The 22,189-nt window shown below is 47.6% G+C and overlaps 1 protein-coding gene across 2 annotated transcripts in view; it reads left to right on the top strand.

Moving 5' to 3' along the window:
- ILDR2 (immunoglobulin like domain containing receptor 2) overlaps positions 1-4,287 on the top strand; it is a 742,290-nt gene extending 738,003 nt beyond the window's left edge. For both annotated transcript variants that reach the window (XM_069202734.1, XM_069202736.1), the window contains 2 exons: positions 940-995; positions 1,117-4,287. In XM_069202734.1, coding sequence (XP_069058835.1) covers positions 940-995; positions 1,117-1,147 — 87 coding nt within the window. In that variant the 3' untranslated portion in view covers positions 1,148-4,287. The remainder of the gene's footprint in view (positions 1-939; positions 996-1,116) is intronic.
- Positions 4,288-22,189: the final 17,902 nt, after the last annotated feature.

Here is a 22,189-nt window from a genome sequence, read left to right as displayed (position 1 = left end):
TTACTGGAGCCCAGGGACCTCTGCTGAATCTTTATTGAAATCAGCCCCACCCCCACTGAGTCATTACTGAAAACTGGGGACCTAATCTGTTAATATTATTTAATTTTCTAAGCAGTGGCGTACCCCCTGAGGAGGCTTTGCGGACCCTCAGGGGTCCCTAGACTGCAGGTTTGGAACCACCGTTTTACACCATAATTTTCTCTGTAGTGCTTTTAATTTTCTTTATAGTTTTTGCTTTTCACATTATGCTGCTAGTGGTCTCAGATTTTACAGGAACGCAGTGCTTTTCTATTTTTTTTATCCCTGTCATGAATGGCATATAAATTCATTTGTTTGCTACAATATCAACCTAAGGGGCTTAGTTAGAGTTTGGCGGACGGGATACTATGTCGCAAAGTGTCAAATATCCTTTCCGTTGTACAACAAGTGTCATAAACTATATTGCACTCGTAATATGGTGGACGGGACATCAGCCATGTTGTGATGGAGCATCCTGCCAGACGAATTCTAAATAAGGCCCTAAATCTTGATGTTGCGCATGAGTAACTCAGGGTTGTCAGACCAAGCCAACGATTACAAAATACACACAGCAGTACTTGTGCTGTCTTTGCTATGAAGTTAGATGATAACGCAAGTGAGCATTAATGGGTGGAGCTGATATGAGGTTAGAAGCCACTCGAAGAATAGAACACATGCGCACAAACACACACAGTGAACTATTCTCCAAGCATTAAAGTTTCTCTAACTCATGCTAACAGGGGGTGTATTGTGCAGTCCGTACCTCTGTTCTCACCGCCACGTCTCACTCTCTTGAGCAAGCTATGGCCCTTTACTCTGGCTCTGTTGTGACTAATCTGAACTTTGATCTTTTTCAGTCTCCTAGGTGTTTCTTACCTTCCTAACCTTGTCTTTTTCTGCTTCTATCCTCACGCCTGCCAGTCTACCACCACTTCAGGCTGCGATGCTGAACCTCAGCCCTATGCATGCAAAACTGTGTAAGAGAAACAGGGAACTTTGATTGTTCTTACAAGTTTGGTTGCAGTTCCTCCACCTGTGACGACTGCAACACCTCTGAGTTTCCACGTGCACTCACATGCTTTCTCTCTTTGCTTTCAGAACTGTGATTGGCTCGGGAGTAAGGCCGTGAATTGAAAATAACTTTTTCCCAGAACACGGATCATTGTTCATTATATCGGGAAATGTGAACAGGTGTTTTCGTTCTGGTCCTCGGTGTCCTGTTGAGCTGTGTTCCCGAAACAAACAAAAACCCGCTGCTGTGATTTTTTCACAAAAAATGCGTCTTGAGCAAATACTCCAGACTCCCTCTCAATTGGCATTTTGCTGTGATAGAGGACACAAAACCCGCTAACGATAAATTTATTTTTGGGACATTTGTAAAGGGCTCAGTTTTTGAAAGTTTTTATTTCCTGTAGACACAAAATGGCGGAAGCAAACTCAACAAGGGCTCGAATTCTGATTTGGGCATAGATGCCTATGTTTTTATTAATTAGCTGCCCTCATCTATGAATCATCTCCACAGAGCTTTTTCGATATCAACAGTATTGCGCGGGTTGAGAAGCACACAGAGAAACATAAACAACATTTAACCCACAACACCTGACCGCTGAATTTTTTAAATGGCTCCCATTCCCATTCAGTTCCTATAGAACCGAAAAAGAATCACCTCCCTGACTTAGACTCACCTTAAAGTCTCCAAAATGTCAATTTCTGTTCAACCAAGTTAAATAATGCCTTATTAAAGCCTTCAGATATGCCTAAGAACCCTAGAGTTTCCCATCACTGTCTATAAGCAGCGGCATTGATGATTTTTTTAAATATAATGTTTATAAATAATATCACATCAAACAAAATTTGAACTGCTTCTCTCCCCACATTGTAAGTATTTAACATCTTCAATCCAGATACAAATACCTATATCTGGTATTTGCCACCTTGATAAAGAGAAGTCAACCTCAGCCCAAAGCAGATAGTATCCAAGTGCAATTGCTGCAATACTTGGTCCAAAAGAAACTGTAAAGCTAAAATGTGGGGTACGCTCCCACAGCCCAGGAATACACCGAATATACCCCTGGCCACAGCTAAACTTACTCTGTTGTCAAAATCAAATCAACTTGTACATTCCAAACCAGGTGCTGTGTTCCTCCCAGAGGTTAGAGCTCGTTCCTGAATTTCAGCTAGCTTCAAAGGGATGATTCTGCTTCTTGGTGGCTGCCCCTTTTCTATGGGGCTCTTTTTTTTTTAAATTAAAACCTTTTTTTTAAATTATGTTTTCTCCTAAAGTTAGAGGAATTAATCTGTGCACCCTCAATATGTACAGAGGTGAATAAAATGTACTTCTACAAGATAAAAACTAACAAAGAGATTGAGTATATAAATCCATTTTACCTCAATCCTTTTCTTTGCTTAAAGTCATGCACCATGGTTTAAATTTTTATAGTTCAAACCCCTGGGTTGTACTTGGTACATGTAAAATAGCAAAGCAGGATTCATGCATTGCAGCATCTGCCAATATTTCTGTCTGATGTTCTTTCCTCCTTTTTCCGTTTCCTACTTTCATGCCAATCCCCGACTCCAGAAATCCCACCTTCATATTGTAATGCACAGCGAAGGCGCGTGCATTGGTCCTGGCACCATTCAGTATTACTGCCTTCGCTCTGACCAATACTACTGTGCTAAGGTGTGGCCTGCTTCCTAGAGGGCTGAGCTCCAAAGTTTACTCTGCAGCTTAAAGATCTCTTTCACAATGTTGCAATTCTATGCTACGCAGCCATGCAGCGGGTTTTCCTCCCACCTTTCCCAGATCGCGAGTGGAGTAGAACATTCCAGTCACTCACTTTAACGCATTACCGTTAATAACAGCCCCAGTGAGGCATCTGAACCTGGAAGCAGGAGTGCTAAGAGTATACATCAGTAACCCTCTAAAAACTCTCTAGAGGAAGAGGATCTCTTGAGGTATGCCGTGAACATGCCTATCCAGAAATCTCAAAAGCGCAGCCCAGATATGATGATCAGACAAATACTGGGTTATCATTACTGTCCGCTGGATTACTTCATCTCTGAGTACCATCATCGACCCCGGCACCTCTCAGATTCGGCCATTGGTCTTCTGCAAGGATGTGTAGAAAGGACCCATGGTGGATATTCTATGTGTTGTGACATTTTCTGAAAGGCGGGACCTGTCCCTTCATCATAAACGTTGGTAAACCTTCAAGACTTCAATTTTCACCAAACTTTAGCAACATTTATTTTGACAGGCAGTCCAGCTACAGCCGCTTCCAAAAAATCACCATAAGCAGTTCAACCACAGAATTCACAGCGACTCAAACCCATCTGCCGGCTTATTGGCCCTTTATGTTAGAGGATCGAATCTGATATACACCGAATTTTATGAGGACAACTTTTGCGTCAAGAAAGAACGAGACAAGACAAGCTGTCAGTGATGTCGAACCTACAACACAGTTTGAGTTCATCTGTAGAACTGTTACACAAGTCTACTGAAATGGCATATGCCCAGCTAGGAGGTACATTATCACTGCACTCAACTGAGAAGGACAACTATGGAACATAAGCCGACCAGCATGTTACACCTTCGGGCTGATCTGCTTTTTGTCGCAGTACATCCAAGTATCTGCAGAATGTGGTTTCTAAGGCATTCATAGGTAGTGGTCGGCCTTCCCTCCTTTAAACCATCATAGCTGCTGTATTGACAGGACTGGAGTGGACAGCAGTAGACCGGATGGACTCTGGGTCTCCTCTTTCATTTCATCAGCCACCTTTCTTTCTCACTTTCAGGAGGACTAACTGCCTGCTACTAAAGGTTTACCGTTTGTCGGTGGCTTTAGCTGTGTGCTGCACCATCTCGAAACGCGCCATTTACAGTGAACAGAGGTGCCTTTCGCTTGGTTCCTCGGTTGTGTTTTGTGGTCCTCACCGTTCTCTGCACAGACAGGTTTCTTTCTTGGTGTTTTAGTAGAATTGTATTTTTATTGTTTTTGTTGTTTTGCTGGAGCAGAAAGCCTCTGATGCCACAACTAAAATGTCTGAAGATTTGTACAGTTTGTTTTACTCACCTCTATGAACGTACTAAAACTCTGGAAAATGTGAATCATGTTCTTGGGTCCCTGAGAGTCGCCATACTATGCTTCAAACAAAGGAAGCCATAAGGGGTGGGTGGCGGGAGGAACATTTTACTATATCTGTACAGCAAAAATCCTCAAAGGACAAATCTTGTGCCAATTTTCAAAAATAAATATTTCTGTTTACTTACTGCCTGCTGGGTTTTTCATGAAACAGTGTCGTGTAAATCAAGAACCAAACTGCAACCACAACACCCAACCTGGGAAACAAGGCAGGTTGTATCTCAGCCGGTAGGTCCATCTCCAGCTGCCAACCGGCAGTGGAATCAAAGATATTAATAAAAGTATCAGGAACAACAGTCTGAACCTAAACACTTCTAGACTCTGGTCAGCAGCACAGAAGTGGAAATAACAACATTAGGAAAGGTAAGTCCCTCTGGTCTATCTGCACCAGCCCATGATGCATTTCAGGCAGTGGGGTGGTGGTTGCCACTGATACAGGAATCTGGCTTATGAAGAGAAATAAAGTATTCCAGATGGACCAGGACATGATAAGAGTGTGTGCTGGAGAGTGCACTCTGACAGCTTGCCCAGTGCTTAGAGGTTTTTAAGAAATCTGTGTGTTGTGTACAAGTGCTCACACACACACACTCCTGTAAATAGCCATTACCTCCATCAATATCACTTCTGCTTACCATTTCCTGCCTTCACCTAAATCTAAAATTACTTGTAAACATCATTTAAATCAAAATATGCTTTTGATAATTTTTATTATTTACAATTAAAATATGCTTTTGATTTGACTTGTTGCAACAGGGTTTAGTGTCCACCTCTGGACTCACAATCATAAGGGAGTGTAATGTGTCATTGGCTTGCCTGTTAAACTCACAGACATGGTTTCCTTCAGTCCTCGCAATGGTCTTGGGTGCTAAAGACCTTTACAACCCTTTGGCACTCTTTACACGTCACAATCCCAAACTTTAGAAACAAACGGTTAATGGTAGCACAGTGATATTTATGCAAAAGGTTTATCAGTATTTAAAGTTGCAACTTTGCTTTGTCTTCAAAGGCCCTCATTTCGTGTTGACACACAAAGCATAAAGGGGCAACCATGTAACCCTGGGAGCCAGTAAATACACAACAAAACAAATGTTCCTTCCGGGGGAAGTCACAAGCCTGGACCTCCTAGGCAAAATAATTCAAATTCAGAATCAATCTGTATGACTTAGCAGATCATTTAATTCAATATATCAAATTATGATGCAGATTCTCCAAGTACGACCCAGTGAAAGTGTAAAGTGACATCAGTGAAGATGATGTGCGTTGGTGCTGTACTAGATAGATAGATAGATAGATAGATAGATAGATAGATAGATAGATAGATAGATAGATAGATAGATAGATCTTTGCAAGACTCCAAACGAGAGTACATAGTGATTATCATCGTCAGTCATATCAATCCACTATTATAATTGCTGATGTTTCGAACCTGTTACACATAATTTGTCAGGGTCAGCATCAGGACAAAGAAACAACAGTAGCGAAGATTAGGGAAATATGCCCGCGATGTAGCTAATGAATCAAGATAAAGTTGGAGAAACGATGGGAAAAACTCTGCGTATGACAAGCACCGCCCAAGGATGGGTGGCGCGGGCTTCTGAACGCATGGATCGTGCTGTGGGGCTGCGACCTGCAGTGTACAGGTGCTTTTCATACACCGGCGTTTTTTTCCCAGTGGATATTTTTTGTACAGCAACAACGCACATCTTCTTCACTGATGTCACTTTACACTTTCACTGGCTCGTATTTGGAGCACCTGCGTGATAAATGGATATACTGAATTAAATTTTCTGTTTAACGCATACAGGTTGCTTCTGATTTTGAATTCTTTTGCCTAGAAGGTCCAGGCATTGCGCCACTTTGTAAATATGCCGCAGTGATTTTGCCCATCTATGGCCATATTAGCGTAAAAAAATGTCACTAATGTGTCGGTAGATGGCACTAAGCCCTATTAAATCTGGGCCAAAATGTTTACAAGATGGAGATAAATATCCCATACACATACGTACTTCACCAAAGCATCTAGTGACCAAAGGACGAAGGGCAGGAATCACTTTGCATGTAGCTATGACCCAAACTGTATTACTAACTACTGGACTTTCAATCAGTGCTGTAAAATAGCGTGAACTGTTCCCCAACAAACTATGCACATACAAACTACTTCAAAATACCTATGCAAGGTAATGTGCAGATGGAATAATGATCACAGTCGACAGAAAGGTAAACACCGTGGCCATCAGAGTTCTGATCACCAATGTGAGAACAGCAATAAACAGTTTTCATTAACTTTTAAAACACACTCACTTTCACTTAATCAAAATATTGCTCCAGACCTACGAAAAAGAAGTCAGTACTTCAGTATTCTCACATGAACTCATTTTTATAAAGCGCGCCATGTCTCAGCAAACACTTATGTTCAGTCGGATTTTTTTTCTCTGACCCGCATTTCAAAATTGACTTTTGACTCGGTCACATTACCTTTCTCTGGTCACTATGCACAACACGCAGTGAAAGAAGCAATAGGTTTAAAAAAAATGTTTTCTTCTCTTTCATTTTTAAAGAAAAACTTTTAGCATTCCACACGCTGGTAAGGCGCACATTTTTTACATACTAGCAACGTCTCTTGTGCACATTGTATGACTGGGCAACATTATTTGGTAAAAGTTCCAGTCCATCTGTGGTACCATAGGGTTCTGTTTCACCATGCAAGCTGTACATTCCCCTCCGCCTTTCTCAGATTTGCCTGGTGAACCAGTCATATAAAGGAAGGAACTGGTAAAGGTATTTTAATGTTTATCTAGGCATAATAAGTCTGCAACACTAAAAGGCAGAAGGGAGAGAATTAATTTTACAGCATTACTTAGGAGTGAGAAGGCCAGTGCTTAATTTGAGCCGGTGGTCTCTTAGCTGCCAACACCAGCACTTATGGCAGTCTGCCACATGGTGGCACTGATGGTCTCATTTAGAGATGAGCACTACAACAGTAGTTGATTAATTCAGTCTCCATTAAATCATTCTTATAGCTTTGCAGACCAGGAATAGTCTGAATCCTCACACTTGCAGGAGTGTGATGGTTAGTAGTTGTGTTGGTTCTTACATCGGCAGGGCTGGCTGGGGCAATGCGTGGTGCAAGCTGCAGTGGCCTCCTGACGAGGGCCCCGGCAATTAGTTGTTTTCCACAAATAAAGCACTGGCCAGTGCATTTCTGAACTTTTGCCAGCATGAACGTGTACTGATGGCAAAGAGCTTCATGAGTTTTAACAGTGTCGGGAAGTTAGTCAAACAATGTATTTGGTCAAAAACGAGAACAATATGTGGAATCTTATGTGACTGCATTAGGAATGTGGGCGGCTTCCTGTGAGTGCGATACTTTCAATGATCAACTTATTATCAGGTTCCATAAAAAGGTATTTTAGAAGAAACTTTTATCGAGGAAGCAACTTCGGTTAATGGATCATCACAGGCAGAGTGGCAAATATTAGGAAGAAACTCAGAGGAGTCAATGTTCTATGTTAAAGCAATTTTCAGGTCAACAAATCTTTGCCAATTCAAAATAAATCTCTAGAAGTTGTTACTTAAAATATGTTCTGTGGACGGTATTGTTGCGGCTCACCGCAGCATGTAGCATCTTTTAAGTTTGGTCTAGCAGCAAAGATATTATGCAACCAGTGTGGTGCTATTGCATGTTTTGCTAGAGTGTGCATCTACAATAAAACCCAGGTCAATGAAAAGGAAGATATTTCTGATGACCATGAATTACAAGGCAGCTTAAGCAGTTTGGTTCTGAGCATTGAGTTGTCTGACCTTACAATTTGTGAAACTACTACTGCTGACATAGGTTTGGGAAGTTATGCGGTTAATGAATTCTGATGCTAGAGTCACCATCATCACTCATAACACTTTTTAGAAATTTTGGGAAAATGAATTTACAGCAGACCTTGATATCAAAGCAGAGTATTTTTAGGGATCTAGAATTGATCTTAATGGGTTATTTTTTACACTTCAGCTCAATTTTAGAACAACTGTTTTACTGCCAAAATGTATGTTACTTTTAAAGGCAAAAACATTTTTAGGTTGAGTTCACCTAATCATGCTAACTACTGTTCTTTTACCAGGCAAGATAAAAAAAGGAATGTCTTTTCATGGACTCACTGACGAAACATGGTTAGCATAATGTTCATAGCAGTATTTCCATTATCTACCCTGTGACTAGTATTAACACTGGTGAGGAGATTCACTGGCAGATTCAAGATTTGTAGCTGCATTTATAATTTGCTGGGCGGAGTTAAGTCCACCGGGGGGATGGTGTAAATGATTCCATTGGCTGGCTGTCAGGGTGATAGAGTAAATTAGAAATCTCAAAGCAGGATTTTCTTTTGGAAAACAAAAAAAAGCCCTCTCCAGGGGGTATTTTAGCTTTTGGCCTGGCGGTGACGGGCAGTAGAAAACAGCTATATGTCTGCCCATCTAAATTGGCTGGGCGGACATGTAGCCATTTCTCTGAGGGCCCTTACTCTGTCAGGCCATTGGAGAGGTTTGGCCACGGCTGACACGAGTAGTCTCTGTCATTGCCAAACTATGGTCCACCCACATATAAATTTGGTGGGCAGACCATTATATTGGCAGTAATTATATTCCATCTCTGATTATTTCCAATGCATGAATCAGTCTCTTCATTGAGAAATCCAAAGATTTTCTAAACAGTGAACTGGGGTTGTTGAAGGATTTTGAGCTGGATATCAAATTGAAGGAAGAGGCTATACCTGTGAAGCATAAACTAAAGATTGTTCCTCTCCGCATCAGAAATGATTTGTTCTGAGCTTTACACGTTACAAACACAAGAGATAATTGAAAATGTTAATAGTTCAATTTTGTTTTTTTCTTTTGTCAAAGCTAAGAGGAAAGAGGAACAACAAGGTGTTACCAATTTGCATAGATCTAAGATTGCTTTCCAGTAATATGTGGATTGATGCTCATCCACAACCTTGAATTGAGGACTTGATGGTGAAATCGAATGGCGCTAAAATAGTTTAGCAAATTAGATTTATTGTCAGCTTACCATAAAATTGCCCTAGCTAGCTCTTCATGTCATCTTAAAGCTTTTGTAAAACCTGATGGTGTGTTCCAATTTAAATGGCTGACATTTAGGTTAGCATCTGCTGCCTCTGTTTTCAAAGAGCAATAGACAACATTTTAGGAAAGGAACTCTTACTTTTCAAGAAGTGCACAAGGGATAAGGCACACACTGGGTTTATACACAGCCATTGAGGGAGCCCCAGACCCTAACAATAAAAACCAGGTCATACCATTTATTGGTCTAAGTTCTATGCAAAATGTCTACCAATTTGTTGAATTGGTTGCAAACCTATCACTAGACATCTAAAAACAAAAAGTAGATTTTTCCTGGGGGTGATCAGCAACAAGAAGCTTTTTTACAAATGAGAACGGTCTTATAACAAGCACTTCTCTCACAAGCGTGCGTTCCACGTCTCCAAGTTCGCATTAATGTGGATTCTAGTGATAGAGGAATAGGAGCTGTAGTCACACACAAAGGTGTGCAAATTACAACAAACTGTTGCTTTTTCTTCAAGACTAATCAGAGAGTCAGAAAAAGTATACTCAGTGATTGAAAAAGAAATGTTAGCTGTGCAGCAGTTCAGGAATCTGCTCTGGGGTATTCATTTTCAGCTCAAAACAGACCACAAACTACTAGTATACATTTTTACCAGACCTAATGCTCATTCTGAAAATAATACTGCAAGGTCATCCAGGTTTTCCACTAAGTTACTTGAATACAATTTTACTGTAGTTCATATTCCTGGGTTTACCTCTACAAGGGCAGCTTTTCTGCCCTGAATCTCATTACAAGAAGAAAACATGCAGTCAGAAACAGACATCATAGAATGTATTGTTGCCGTATTGATTTCAATTACCAAATTGCATTTCCAAAGATTATTTGTTGAATGCAATATCTATTCATAATCAGTTGTGCCAAATTATTTGGTATGTAATTCAGGGCTGGCCTAAAGAGAGGAATCTTTCAGTTTTGCAACAATAACTTTTGAATTATATTTGATAGAAGGGATTCTTTACATAGAGGATAAATTAATTCCTTCTACTTCTTTGAAGATGCATTACTGGATTTGGTTCATGTAGGGCATTTGGCGATGACATTGAACAAAAAGAGAGTGCATGAAACATATTGGTGGCTGAAAAAGGATTTTGATGTAGAACTGAAAGTGAAGGAATTTCGGGTTCCGATAAACATTTGACTGTTAGGACACCACCAATGGCGACAGTGGAGTTACAGGAGAATGCAGGGAAGAAGTTAGATCTATTCACTAGTTTTGGTAATAAATGTGCTTTAGGTTTAGCGGGCACTAGGTCTAAGTGGATCAAAATGGAATTTGTTAAAGTTCCCAACACAGTTGCAGATATTGATTTTCTAAAATGAATATTCTGACTGAGGGATCTTCCCAAAACTCTTGTGAGAGACAATGGGGTGCTGTTTACATCAGATGTCATGATGAGTTTTTTATATGAATGTTTTTATTTAATTTTCCAACTATACACATGGACATAGATCATATCCAATACATCACAGGACCATTTTAATTACATAGAACGGTAAACTTGTATATAAAAGTCTTATCTGGTGCATTTGACTGTAGTTTCAGTGCAGCCATATATTAAACAATGTAAGTTATACATAGGTGCCCAGGTTCCTAGAGACGGTCGTCATACCTCAGTTCCATGAAGAGGCAGGGCTGGTCACATTGAAAACCAGGGAAGAGTCCCCACCCATTTTTAATCTCATTGTTTCACAGATTTTAGGATCATATGTCCCATGACTAAGAATATTCCTCCCATTCCCCTCATATTTTAGGGGACTTGTGAGGGCATCCCCTAGCCTTGTATCCCTCCTTTCTTTTCTATGACTGAAAAGTAGCCTATTCTCATCCTCCAGCTTCTTTAGATATCCTTTCCTCAATATCCCTCTTAACCAGAATGCACCCAATCCCAAAAGGATCCTATCAAACCTGTTCCCTCCCCACTCCACCAGAATGCAAAGGAGGGGCATCTTGAAGATAAGCTGCATTGGCCTGCCCAACACTGGTCATGCAATGAGCTATGTGTATCTAGGATGTCAAGATCAGGTGGCCTCTCCAAACCACATGTAAGTACGTCCCTTCCTTCATCAAACATATAGGGGGTCATTCTGACCTCGGCGGTAAAAGGCGCTTACCGCCGGTCAGAAGCCCGCCATAACACTGCCGCGGCCGCGGTAAACCGCCACGGTCATTCTGACCCGCAACTTGAAAACCTCCAAACACCCGACATCCACAAAAGTCCGCCACACCAAAGGTCAACGAAAAAATGGCGATGACCAAACCTCCACCGTCACGCCAACAGAAATACGCCCATGCCATTACGACCCACGAATCCACGCGGCAGTCTTTCAACCGCAGTATTCTATTGGCAGTACACACCGCCGCGGTCGAAATACACACACCTTTACAAAACATCCACACATTGGTCAATTTGAAACACACACACCTGAGATACATATACACACCACTCCCACACACCAAATACAAAATAAAACACACACCCACATCACCCACAAACCCCTACGACAACAATTGCGAATCAAGGACAGAGAGAGACAGCACTGCTTAGAGTAGACCATCACACTGAGGCAAATCACAACATCACCCACACAATTACCACGCACAAAACACCATACACCACCACACACATTACACTCCACAACACATACACCACCCCTCACCTCATCCACACCACCCCATGGCACCCCAAAGACACCCCAGGTTCTCTGACGCAGAACTCAGGGTCATGGTGGAGGAAATAGTCCGTGTAGAGCCCCAGCTATTCGGGGCACAGGTGCAGCACACCACAATAGCTAGGAAGATGGAGCTCTGGCAAAGGATAGTGGACAGGGTCAACGCGGTGGGACAGCATCCACGCAATCGGGATGACATCAGGAAGCGATGGAACGACCTACGGGGGAAGGTGCGTTCCATGGTATCAAGGCACAACATTGCGGTGCAGAAGACTGGCGGCGGACCCCCATCTACTCCCCCAGAATTTACAGCATGGGAGGAGGAAGTCTTGCACATCCTGCATCCTGAGGGCCTCGCAGGAGTATCTGAAGGAATGGACTCTGGTAAGTCAAATCTTAACTACTACTTCCCACCCCCACCCCACCTGCATGCCAGCACATACCCCCACCCTCACCCCCACCCCCATCACACTAACTCCTTGCAAAAGGCTCACCATCACAACCCACCCATCCAAACACCAAGCCCTGCATGCGACCACAAAGCATGGACACCCATCACCAAAGCATGCCCACTGCACACACACATCACCCCCACAAGCCACCCTCACAAAAGCCCCCACAAGGGAATGCCTGCACTTGGGTACACGGACACCCACCCATCACACGAAATGGCACACACAGAAGCTATAACCATACCTTAATACCCCTGCAGGACCCGAACGCCACCACACCGCCACGGAGGGTCCAGAGATGTCCATCCCACCCCCAGATGAGGCCCCCAGCGATGACAGCAGCTCTGTCTCCCTGGAGCCAGACAACCAGCCCGGCCCATCGGGGACCTCTGGACAGTCGGTTCCCCACAGACAGCCACAGGCTACACCAGACCCAACCCCCTCTGGGAACACCAGCACAGCTCCCACCCAGCGGGCCCATGCCTCTGTCTCCAGGACACGTCAATCAGCGGTGTGTCCGCCACTACAGGGCACCCAGGTTGACCCACCACCCCAACAACCACAGGGACCTGGGGGCAGTGGTAGTGGGCACACCGTCCAGGGGACAGAGGCCCACGGAAACAGGGGAACTGGGAGGGCTGCTGTGCGACAGGGGGGGGACAGGCCCAGGGAACCCACTCTCCAAGAGGCCCTCTCCTCCATCATGGGAGCATACCACCACTCCCAGGAGACGATGGCGACGGTACTGGCCAGGTTCCAGGAGATCCAGGCACAGCAGGAGGAACGGTACATGGGGTTCAGAGGAACTGAGGAACATCGGTTCCGCAATGGGGACCATCGTCCTGGCCCTTAACCAGATAATCACCACATTGCGGGACCATGTGGCACCACAAAGGGCCCCTGTCACTAGCCAGGACCAGGAACAGGCTACAACATCCGCCGGCGCTAGTGGACAGGAGGCCCCCACACAACGACAGTCCACCAGAACCCCACCTCCTGCTCAAGAAGAACCACCCCGCAAGCGGAACCTGAGATCTCACAAGAAGACAGAGTAGGATTGCAAGACCCCCGCCAGCATATGATACCCCCTGATGTCATCCCACTGTCCCACATTGTCACCCTGTCCAACCTTGAACTGCCCCTGCTCCATCCTTCCACAGGCATATGGACAATGCACCTGTGCGACTGAGAACTGGACTCTGCCATGGACATTACTCCACCCCCACCCATCCCCGCTTCCCAATCATTTACCTATATGTAGCACTTGAAATAAATCACTCATTGCACTTAAAATAACAGGAGTCTGCTTGTATTTTTCACAAATGTATTACACATAACGGTGCAATTATGTTCAGTAACATTGTGATGACAACATACCAATGTCAATAAGCTTTAGTCCATGCGCAAACAAAGCAGTAGTCACGCAGTCGGTCATAAAGCTCTGAAAAGGGAAGGGAAAGTCACAATTAACTTAAAAGGAACTGGGGGGAAACACAGACAGTAGAGACGCAGGAGGCCTTAAGTAAATGTAAATTGGGGTGGCTGTTTCTTACCTGTGTGCTACTGAAAGTATTGTTGTATGACTGTATCCCTGTTGTCCGTGTCGTCCCCGTCGTCTTCCTCCTCTTCACTCTCCACAGGCTCCACAGCTGCAACAACACCACCATCTGGACCATCCTCCTGCACAAAAGGCACCTGGCGTCGCAAAGCAAGATTGTGAAGCATACAGCAGGCCACGATGATATGGCACACCTTCTTTGGTGAGTACATTAGGGATCCACCAGTCATATGTAGGCACCTAAACCTGGCTTTCAGGAGGCCGAAGGTCCTTTCTATGATCCTCCTAGTTAGCCCATGGGCCTCATTGTACTGTTCCTCTGCCCTGGTCCGGGGATTCCTCACTGGGGTCAATAGCCAGGAGAGGTTGGGGTAACCAGAGTCACCCAATAACCACACACGGTGTCTCTGTAGCTGTTCCATCATATAAGGGATGCTGCTATTTCTCATAACATACGCGTCATGCACTGACCCAGGGAACTTGGCATTTACATGGGAGATGTACTGGTCTGCCAAACAGACCACCTGGACATTCATCGAATGATAACTTTTTCTGTTCCTGTACACCTGCTCACTTCCACTGGGGGGAACCAAAGCCACATGGGTCCCATCAATGGCACCAATGATGTTGGGGATATGTCCAAGGGCATAGAAATCACCCTTCACTGTAGCCAAATCATCCTCCTCAGGGAAAACAATGTAGCTCCGCATGTATTTCATCAGGGCAGACAACACTGTGGACAAAACCTTAGAAAACATAGGCTGAGACATTCCAGATGACATGGCCACTGTTGTCTGAAAAGACCCACTTGCCAAAAAATGGAGTACTGACAGAACCTGCACCAGAGGGGGAATCCCTGCTGGTTGGCGGATGGGGGACATCAGGTCTGGCTCCAGCTGGGCACACAGTTCATGTATAGTGGCTCTGTCAAGTCTGTACCTAAGTATAACATGTCGTTCTTCCATTGTCGACAGGTCCACCAGCGGTCGGTACACGGGAGGATTTATCCTTCTCCTCACAAGTCCCAGCGGACGGTGCCTAGGAAGGACAAGATGGAGCAGAAAGTCAAGCAAACCACAGGTTCGTTCACACAGCTTGCACAGTAAAAGAATCGCAATGCATTGAAAGGCTTGTATGAGTGGCAATGCACGGCCTAGGCCTGTGTGACGCAGTTGAAATTATGCCATGTGGGCCCTGGAAATGGCGGCTGCCTGACCTGTGAAGTGTGACAGTGGAATGTGAGGTCAATGCGCTGGCGTGGCACACCGTGGCGGTAGGCGGTCGAAGACCGCGGTGCGAAGCCGCATTGGTTAACATTGCACCCTATGGGTTTCATGAGCCAATGACGATGTGCGCCGGCGGTCGCAGTACGCACCGCCGCAGGCGTGACCGCCATTTTCTATCTGATTAATCACTCGAGACCTGATCATCCACAGGAGAGGACCTATACTGCAAGTGCTGCTGTGACCTCGGTCTGGGAGATACTATGGCTGCTGTGACTGGGGAAAGGGCCCCTGCCTTCACATCTGAGGAATTGGAGAAACTTGTTGATGGGGTCCTCCCCCAGTATGCGCTACTCTACGGTCCTCCAGACCAACAGGTTAGTACACAGGGTGCACGCTGAATGGGCTATGCCTGTGTTGAGTGGGGTGGATGTAAGATGATGGGGAGGGGAGCGAATGAGGAGTGCAACGCACGACAGATGGGAACATGTGCCACATGGCAAGGTTGGGGAGGGGGGGCCACTCACATCGACCATGCAGAAAAGTGATGATATTTCCTTTCCCACCCTGTACATGTCAAATAGGTCAGCGCCCATCAGAAGATCGACATTTGGCGTGCCATCGCCAAGGACGTCCGGGCCCTGGGGGTCCACAACAGACGGGGCACCCACTGCCGAAAGAGGTGGGAGGACATCCGCCGCAGGACCAGAAAGACTGCCGAGTCTCTGCTGGGGATGGCCTCCCAACGTAGGAGGGGTGCCAGCCGCCAATTGACCCCCCTGATGTCCCGGATCCTGGCGGTGGCCTACCCCGATTTGGATGGGCGCGTGAGGACATCACAGCAGACACAAGGGGGTGAGTATCAGCACATTCTGCTATCTTTGCGCGCAGTTGAGGTGTCTGGGTTGGGGAGGAGGGCTGTGGGTAACTCAAGGCCAGGGCGCTTTCTGTAGGCTAGTCCCCTCCGTTAGGCATGGCCCTGTGCCCCCGCCCCCACCTCTGTAGGGTGCCAAGTACAGCTATCCATGGTCCTGCATCACCCATGTGTGCATTTGTCGTCCATAGACCTGTAGGCCTAGTCACAAGAACTGAGTAGTGTACCCCGATTGCGCAGCGTAGTGCAGGGGGCTTCTGTTTCTGTCCTCTCCGCCAACGGTGTTGCCAATGCATGCACTCAACCTGTCTTCATTTCTCCCCCCACCCATTTTCTTTTTCTTCCTGTGCATGTGTGCATTAGCATCATCAGGCGGAGGAGAAGTGGCATCGGCGCACGAGGGAGCTGCATCTCACATGGCCCCGGAGGGCCATGCAACCGACTCCGAGTTCACCAGTGAGACGGAGGGCGAGGGGAGCTCCACAACGGGGACCCGTGGAGACGTCAGCGACACCGACACGTCCTCGGAAGGGAGCTCCCTTGCGGTGGCGGCAACATCCGTGCCCACCGCCACAACAGGTACAGCCGCCACCCAGCGCACCAGCCCCGCCCTCCCAGCAGCCCCTCAGCCTTCGCTCCGTGCCCGCTCACCCAGGAAGGTGGGCATCTCCTTCGCCCCAGGCACCTCAGGCCCTGCCCCAGTTACCCCTGCTGCCCTCAGTGAGGAGGTCATTGACCTCCTCCAGACCATCATTGTTGGGCAGTCTACCCTTTTGAATGCCATCCAGGGTGTAGAAAGGGAGGTGCATCGGAGCAATGCATACCTGGAGGGCATTCATTCGGGTCAGGTTGCCCATCAGCGATCGTTCAACGCTCTGGCCTCAGCACTGACGGCAGCCATTGTCCCTGTCTCCAGCCTCCCTCTTCTAACTCCCTCCACCCAGTCCCAGTCTCCTGTTCCTCAGCCTATCCCATCCACACCATCAGACCAGCCTGCACACACCTCAACACCCAAGGGCAGCTCATCCAGACATAAGCACCACAGATCCCACAAGCATTCACACAAACAACATCCAGATGCAGACATGCCAACAGTCACTACCACCTCTGTGTCCCCCTCCTCCTCGTCTCCCTCCTCCCTCCCTGTGACGTCTCCACTCACACCTGCATGCACACCACCATCAGCCAGTACTTCCATCACCAGCACACCCTCCATTACAGTCAGCACACATGCAGTCACCACCCCCACTGCCATTTACACGTCCCCTGTGTCCTCTCCCACTGTGTCTGTCACCCCCTCTTCCAAACCACACAAACGCAGGCAGCCACCCACCCAACAGCCATCCACCTCACGACAGCCTCCAGCCCAAGCACCTGCACCCAAAGACAGCACACTTGACTCTCCTACAACCACATCCTCTTCCTCCACTCCCATACCCACTGCACCTACCCTTCCCATTGCTCCTAAAAAACTTTTCCTCTCCAAAATTAACCTCTTTGCCTCACCTGACCCACCCCCTCCATCTGGTAAGATTCCAAAGAGCACCTCAGCCACCACCAGCCCTGCATCTAGTATCACCATAGTGCAGGGCTATAGGAGTCCACCAGCTCCTAGGGAAGGAACATCGGCCAGCAGCAAGGGGACAGCCAGCCCACCCCCTGGGAAGAGGACAAGAAAAATTAAGGGCCGGCGCGAACAGCCTGAGACGGCTGCCACCAAGGAGAGTGGCCTTGCCCCATCACCTGCTACATCATCTAAGGGAGGCAAGGGCCAGAGAGCTGCAGCGAAGGAGGGCAAGGGCAGCAGGGCGGAGAAGACATGCAGCAGGCGAGCGCACCAGGAGGGCCCCACCAGCCCCATACCGGGTGTGACGGACGACACCCACGGGCCCAAGACTCCATCACAGGAGGGCCCCGCTACCACAAGGTCGGAGGGCGACTAAGCGGGGAGTCTTGGCCAGGTCTGGCTCCCTTGAAAGACAGGACAAGCACCGCTGAACAGGGCCCCGCCAAGACAGGCACCGCTGAACAGGGCCCCGCCGTGAAGAGCACCGCTGAACAGGGCCCCGCCGTGAAGAGCACCGCTGAACAGGGCCCCGCCAAGACAGGCACCGCTGAACAGGGCCCCGCCGTGAAGAGCACCGCTGAACAGGGCCCCGCCAAGACAGGCACCGCTGAACAGGGCCCCGCCAAGACAGGCACCGCTGAACAGGGCCCTGCCAAGACAGGCACCGCTGAACAGGGCCCGCCGTGAAGAGCACCGCTGAACAGGGCCCCGCCAAGACAGGCACCGGTGAACAGGGCCCTGCCGTGAAGAGCACCGCTGAACAGGGCCCCGCCAAGACAGGCACCGCTGAACAGGGCCCCGCCGTGAAGAGCACCGCTCCGCTGGGCCCTTCATCTCAAGCACCGCTCCGCTGGGCCCTTCCTGTCAAGCACCGCTCCGCATGGCCCTTCCTGTCAAGCACCGCTCCGCTGGGCCCTTCATCTCAAGCACCGCTCCGCTGGGCCCTTCATCTCAAGCACTGCTCCGCTGGGCCCTTCATCTCAAGCACCGCTCCGCTGGGCCCTTCCTGTCAAGCACCGCTCCGCTGGGCCCTTCCTCTCAAGCACCGCTCCGCTGGGCCCTTCCTGTCAAGCACCGCTCCGATGGGCCCTTCCTGTCAAGCACCGCTCCGCTGGGCCCTTCATCTCAAGCACCGCTCCGCTGGGCCCTTCCTGTCAAGCACCGCTCCGCTGGGCCCTTCATCTCAAGCACCGCTCCGCTGGGCCCTTCCTGTCAAGCACCGCTCCGCTGGGCCCTTCATCTCAAGCACCGCTCCGCTGGGCCCTTCATCTCAAGCACCGCTCCGCTGGGCCCTTCATCTCAAGCACCGCTCCGCTGGGCCCTTCATCTCAGGCACCGCTCCGCTGGGCCCTTCCTGTCAAGCACCGCTCCGCTGGGCCCTTCCTGTCAAGCACCGCTCCGCTGGGCCCTTCATCTCAAGCACCGCTCCGCTGGGCCCTTCATCTCAAGCACCGCTCCACTGGGCACCGCCGTCTCAAGCACCGCTCCGCTGGGCCCTTCATCTCAAGCACCACTCCGCTGGGCCCTTCATCTCAAGCACCGCTCCGCTGGGCCCTTCCTGTCAAGCACCGCTCCGCTGGGCCCTTCATCTCAAGCACCGCTCCGCTGGGCCCTTCATCTCAAGCACCGCTCCGCTGGGCACCGCCGTCTCAAGCACCGCTCCGCTGGGCACCGCCGTCTCAAGCACCGCTGGTCCATTGACAGTGCCGGTTCTGTGTCGAGCAGGTGTTCACGAAGCACTCTGGGCACCATGCCTCCTCCAATACCAGTGGAGTCGGTTATCCATCTGATGGACTGTGGCTTTGCACTCCCCAGGATGGTACAGTGGGCATGGAGGCCCCTCGTGGATCTGGCGTCGTGGACTCATGTGGCTGAGGTTCCCCCCTTTCCCTTCCCCCTGAGGTGCCTGTTGTTTTATCATCTGATGCCCCTGCAGTGTTCTCTCCAATGGTATCCGGTCTCCTGTGTGGGCTTTGCCCATGTGTTTGTACACATTGGCCCACGGACTATGGATATTTAACGGACTGTGCAGGACTTATTGACTATGTTTATACTTTGCACTATGTTAATTATTTCTTTTGTATATTTCATATGGCATATTTACCATGACTTCAATGAACCTAGTTTATACATAAATTTTAAACTTCATTTTAATTATGTCTTTGCATTCTTCCAGGGGGTTTGGGGGGGTGTCACTCTGACTTGTTGCTCTGCATTGGTGTGTAGGTATTGGGGGGGTGGGTTGGGGGGGTGGGTGTATCGCGTATGTGTGTGCACGTAACCTTTCCTCCTCCCCCCTCCCCTGTGTCGTAGGTGCAGTACTAACTGTTGTCGTCTGCGCCAGCGTTCGTACTCGTGGTAGATGAGCAGGTAGACAAGAGCTGGTAGGATGTTTAATTCGGGTTCCATGCTGTCCAGATTCCTCGTGGAGTGTGTGGAGGTGAGCGTTTTCCCGTTCGTAGTCTGTTTCCGCCGTGTTTTTATCGGCGGGGCTCCCGCCCCGGAAAAGGTGGCGGATTGGTGAGTTGTGATAGGGTGGGCGGTACATTGTCTGCCGCCTGCCTGTTTGGCGGTGACCGCCGCGCTGTTTGTCGGTCCCGCCGTGGCGGTCGGAGTGTTAAAGTGGCGGTCTGTGTTGGCGGTTCCCGCCAGGGTCAGAATTGCATTTTTTGGACCGCCTGCCTGTTGGTGGGTTGGCCGCCGCTTTATCACCGACCGCCAGGGTTGGAATGATCCCCATAGTGCAGATCAGGTTGGCTACCCATCTATCAGGGTTTTAGTGGGGTGTGATAAGTCCTATGCAAATATCTGAATTGAATTAATCGTAGGCGGGCCAAGATCGCCAACTCCCATGGGGCCATCTTGACATCATGCAGCTTGTCCTTACCTAATTTCCCCGATCCTCCTGCCACACCTCCTGCAAGCCAGCATGAGAATCAGGAACAGTGAGTTTGAGGGATTACCATAGTCTTGGCCCATGAGCCCCAGCATTAACTTGGCCTCTAGGTGGTTGAATTCTGGAAAGGTGTCTGAGAGAGCCCAAAATGGGTCCAATTGGTGCCTTATTTGCAGGAATGGAACAATCGAGTGTTATGTAGGTCCACCTCCCCCTTGAGTGCTTCAAACAACTTCATGTGCCCTCTTTACCTGTCATCCCCCAGCTTTGTAAGGCCAATATTATCACAGCCCTTGAAATATTGGACCATTCTGGGGCTCTGCAACCAATTTCTGAAATACATTGGTGCCACCTTTTTAGACTTCCATACCATCTTATGTTTCATAGTGCATTTATCCATGCCACTAATGTAATGCTCATGACGTCAGGCAGTGCAAGAGTAGACCTATTGAGGTAAAGGAAGTGAGGTGTTCTATGGTCACCAAAAATTTTGAGCTCTCTTGGTGAGCTGGATCATCCCAGTGTCCAGAAAGCCAATCATTCAATATGATCAACTATGCTGCCCAATGGTAGGGCTAAATATCTGGTACCCCAGGTCCCTCTTCATGAGTGCATGACACACTTTACAAAGGACACTCTGGCCTGGCCTCCTTCCAGAGAAAGTATCTGTATGCAGCTTGGATGCTATGTAATGTGCGAGGCGGCTCCTTGGGTGGAAAATTCCGCAGAACAAACAAAAGTCTAGGGAGTGCAATCATTTTGTTTAATGTGATCCTACCCATGATGGAGAGGGACAGAAGTGCTGAGGGCCTCATATTTTTAGTTTGTTCCATTAGAGGTGCAAGAGTGTTCTCCTGCTCCACATGAGCGGGCAGGGCTACATGTATTCCCAGGTGTTTAAACCCATCTGTACACACTGGCATCTGGTTAAGCCACCCGTAGTTATTTACTTCCCCTGGAGTACCATCGCCTCCCCATAGAGCTCCCATATTTGTACAATTTGGTTGCCCATTAGGGGCGGGACCTTTATTTAAGAAGAGAAAAAAAATCATCAGCATGTAGCAGGTGTTTCCAACATTTTTTTATAGAGAGCGCTACTTCTGATCAGTGAAAATCATTGTGAGCTACAAAGGGTAAGCAACTTGTGCACCCCCACTTTCATCGACTTTAAGCCTAATGTCCATAGAGCCAGATACTATGGTTTGAACAAAATACTTTGACTACTAGGGGCACTATGACAGGTCTTCAATGTGAGTCAGTGAATGTGTGGTCTTTGGCGATGTAGGAACATGTGTGCATCTGAATGGGATATATGTGTATGAATGACTGAGAGTCTGTGCCATATGTACTTGTGGCACAGGACATACCTTTCATCATATATGGCATTGTTATACATATAACACAAACACCTTTTTTTAAATGGTAGAAAATGTAAGTTTAGAAAAATAAAGTGGTTTGCAAAAATGTTCATAACCTGTAACATTTTTCTGCACTTTACATTTCTCCCACTTAAAATAATGGCTGTATTTTGTAGTTATAAATATGCCACTGTGACCAACAGCCACTGGAAGAAAGATGCCTGCTTTGTGTGAAGGTGTCACTTTGAAATGGGAGAAAATTAAACTGAAGAGTTAACTTCATGCTTATATCTATTCCAT

This window comes from Pleurodeles waltl, chromosome 8 (assembly GCF_031143425.1).
Source record: "Pleurodeles waltl isolate 20211129_DDA chromosome 8, aPleWal1.hap1.20221129, whole genome shotgun sequence".
Lineage (NCBI taxonomy): Eukaryota > Metazoa > Chordata > Amphibia > Caudata > Salamandridae > Pleurodeles > Pleurodeles waltl.
Note: the sequence above shows the minus strand (reverse complement) of the source record. Positions and strands in the feature narration are given on the sequence as shown.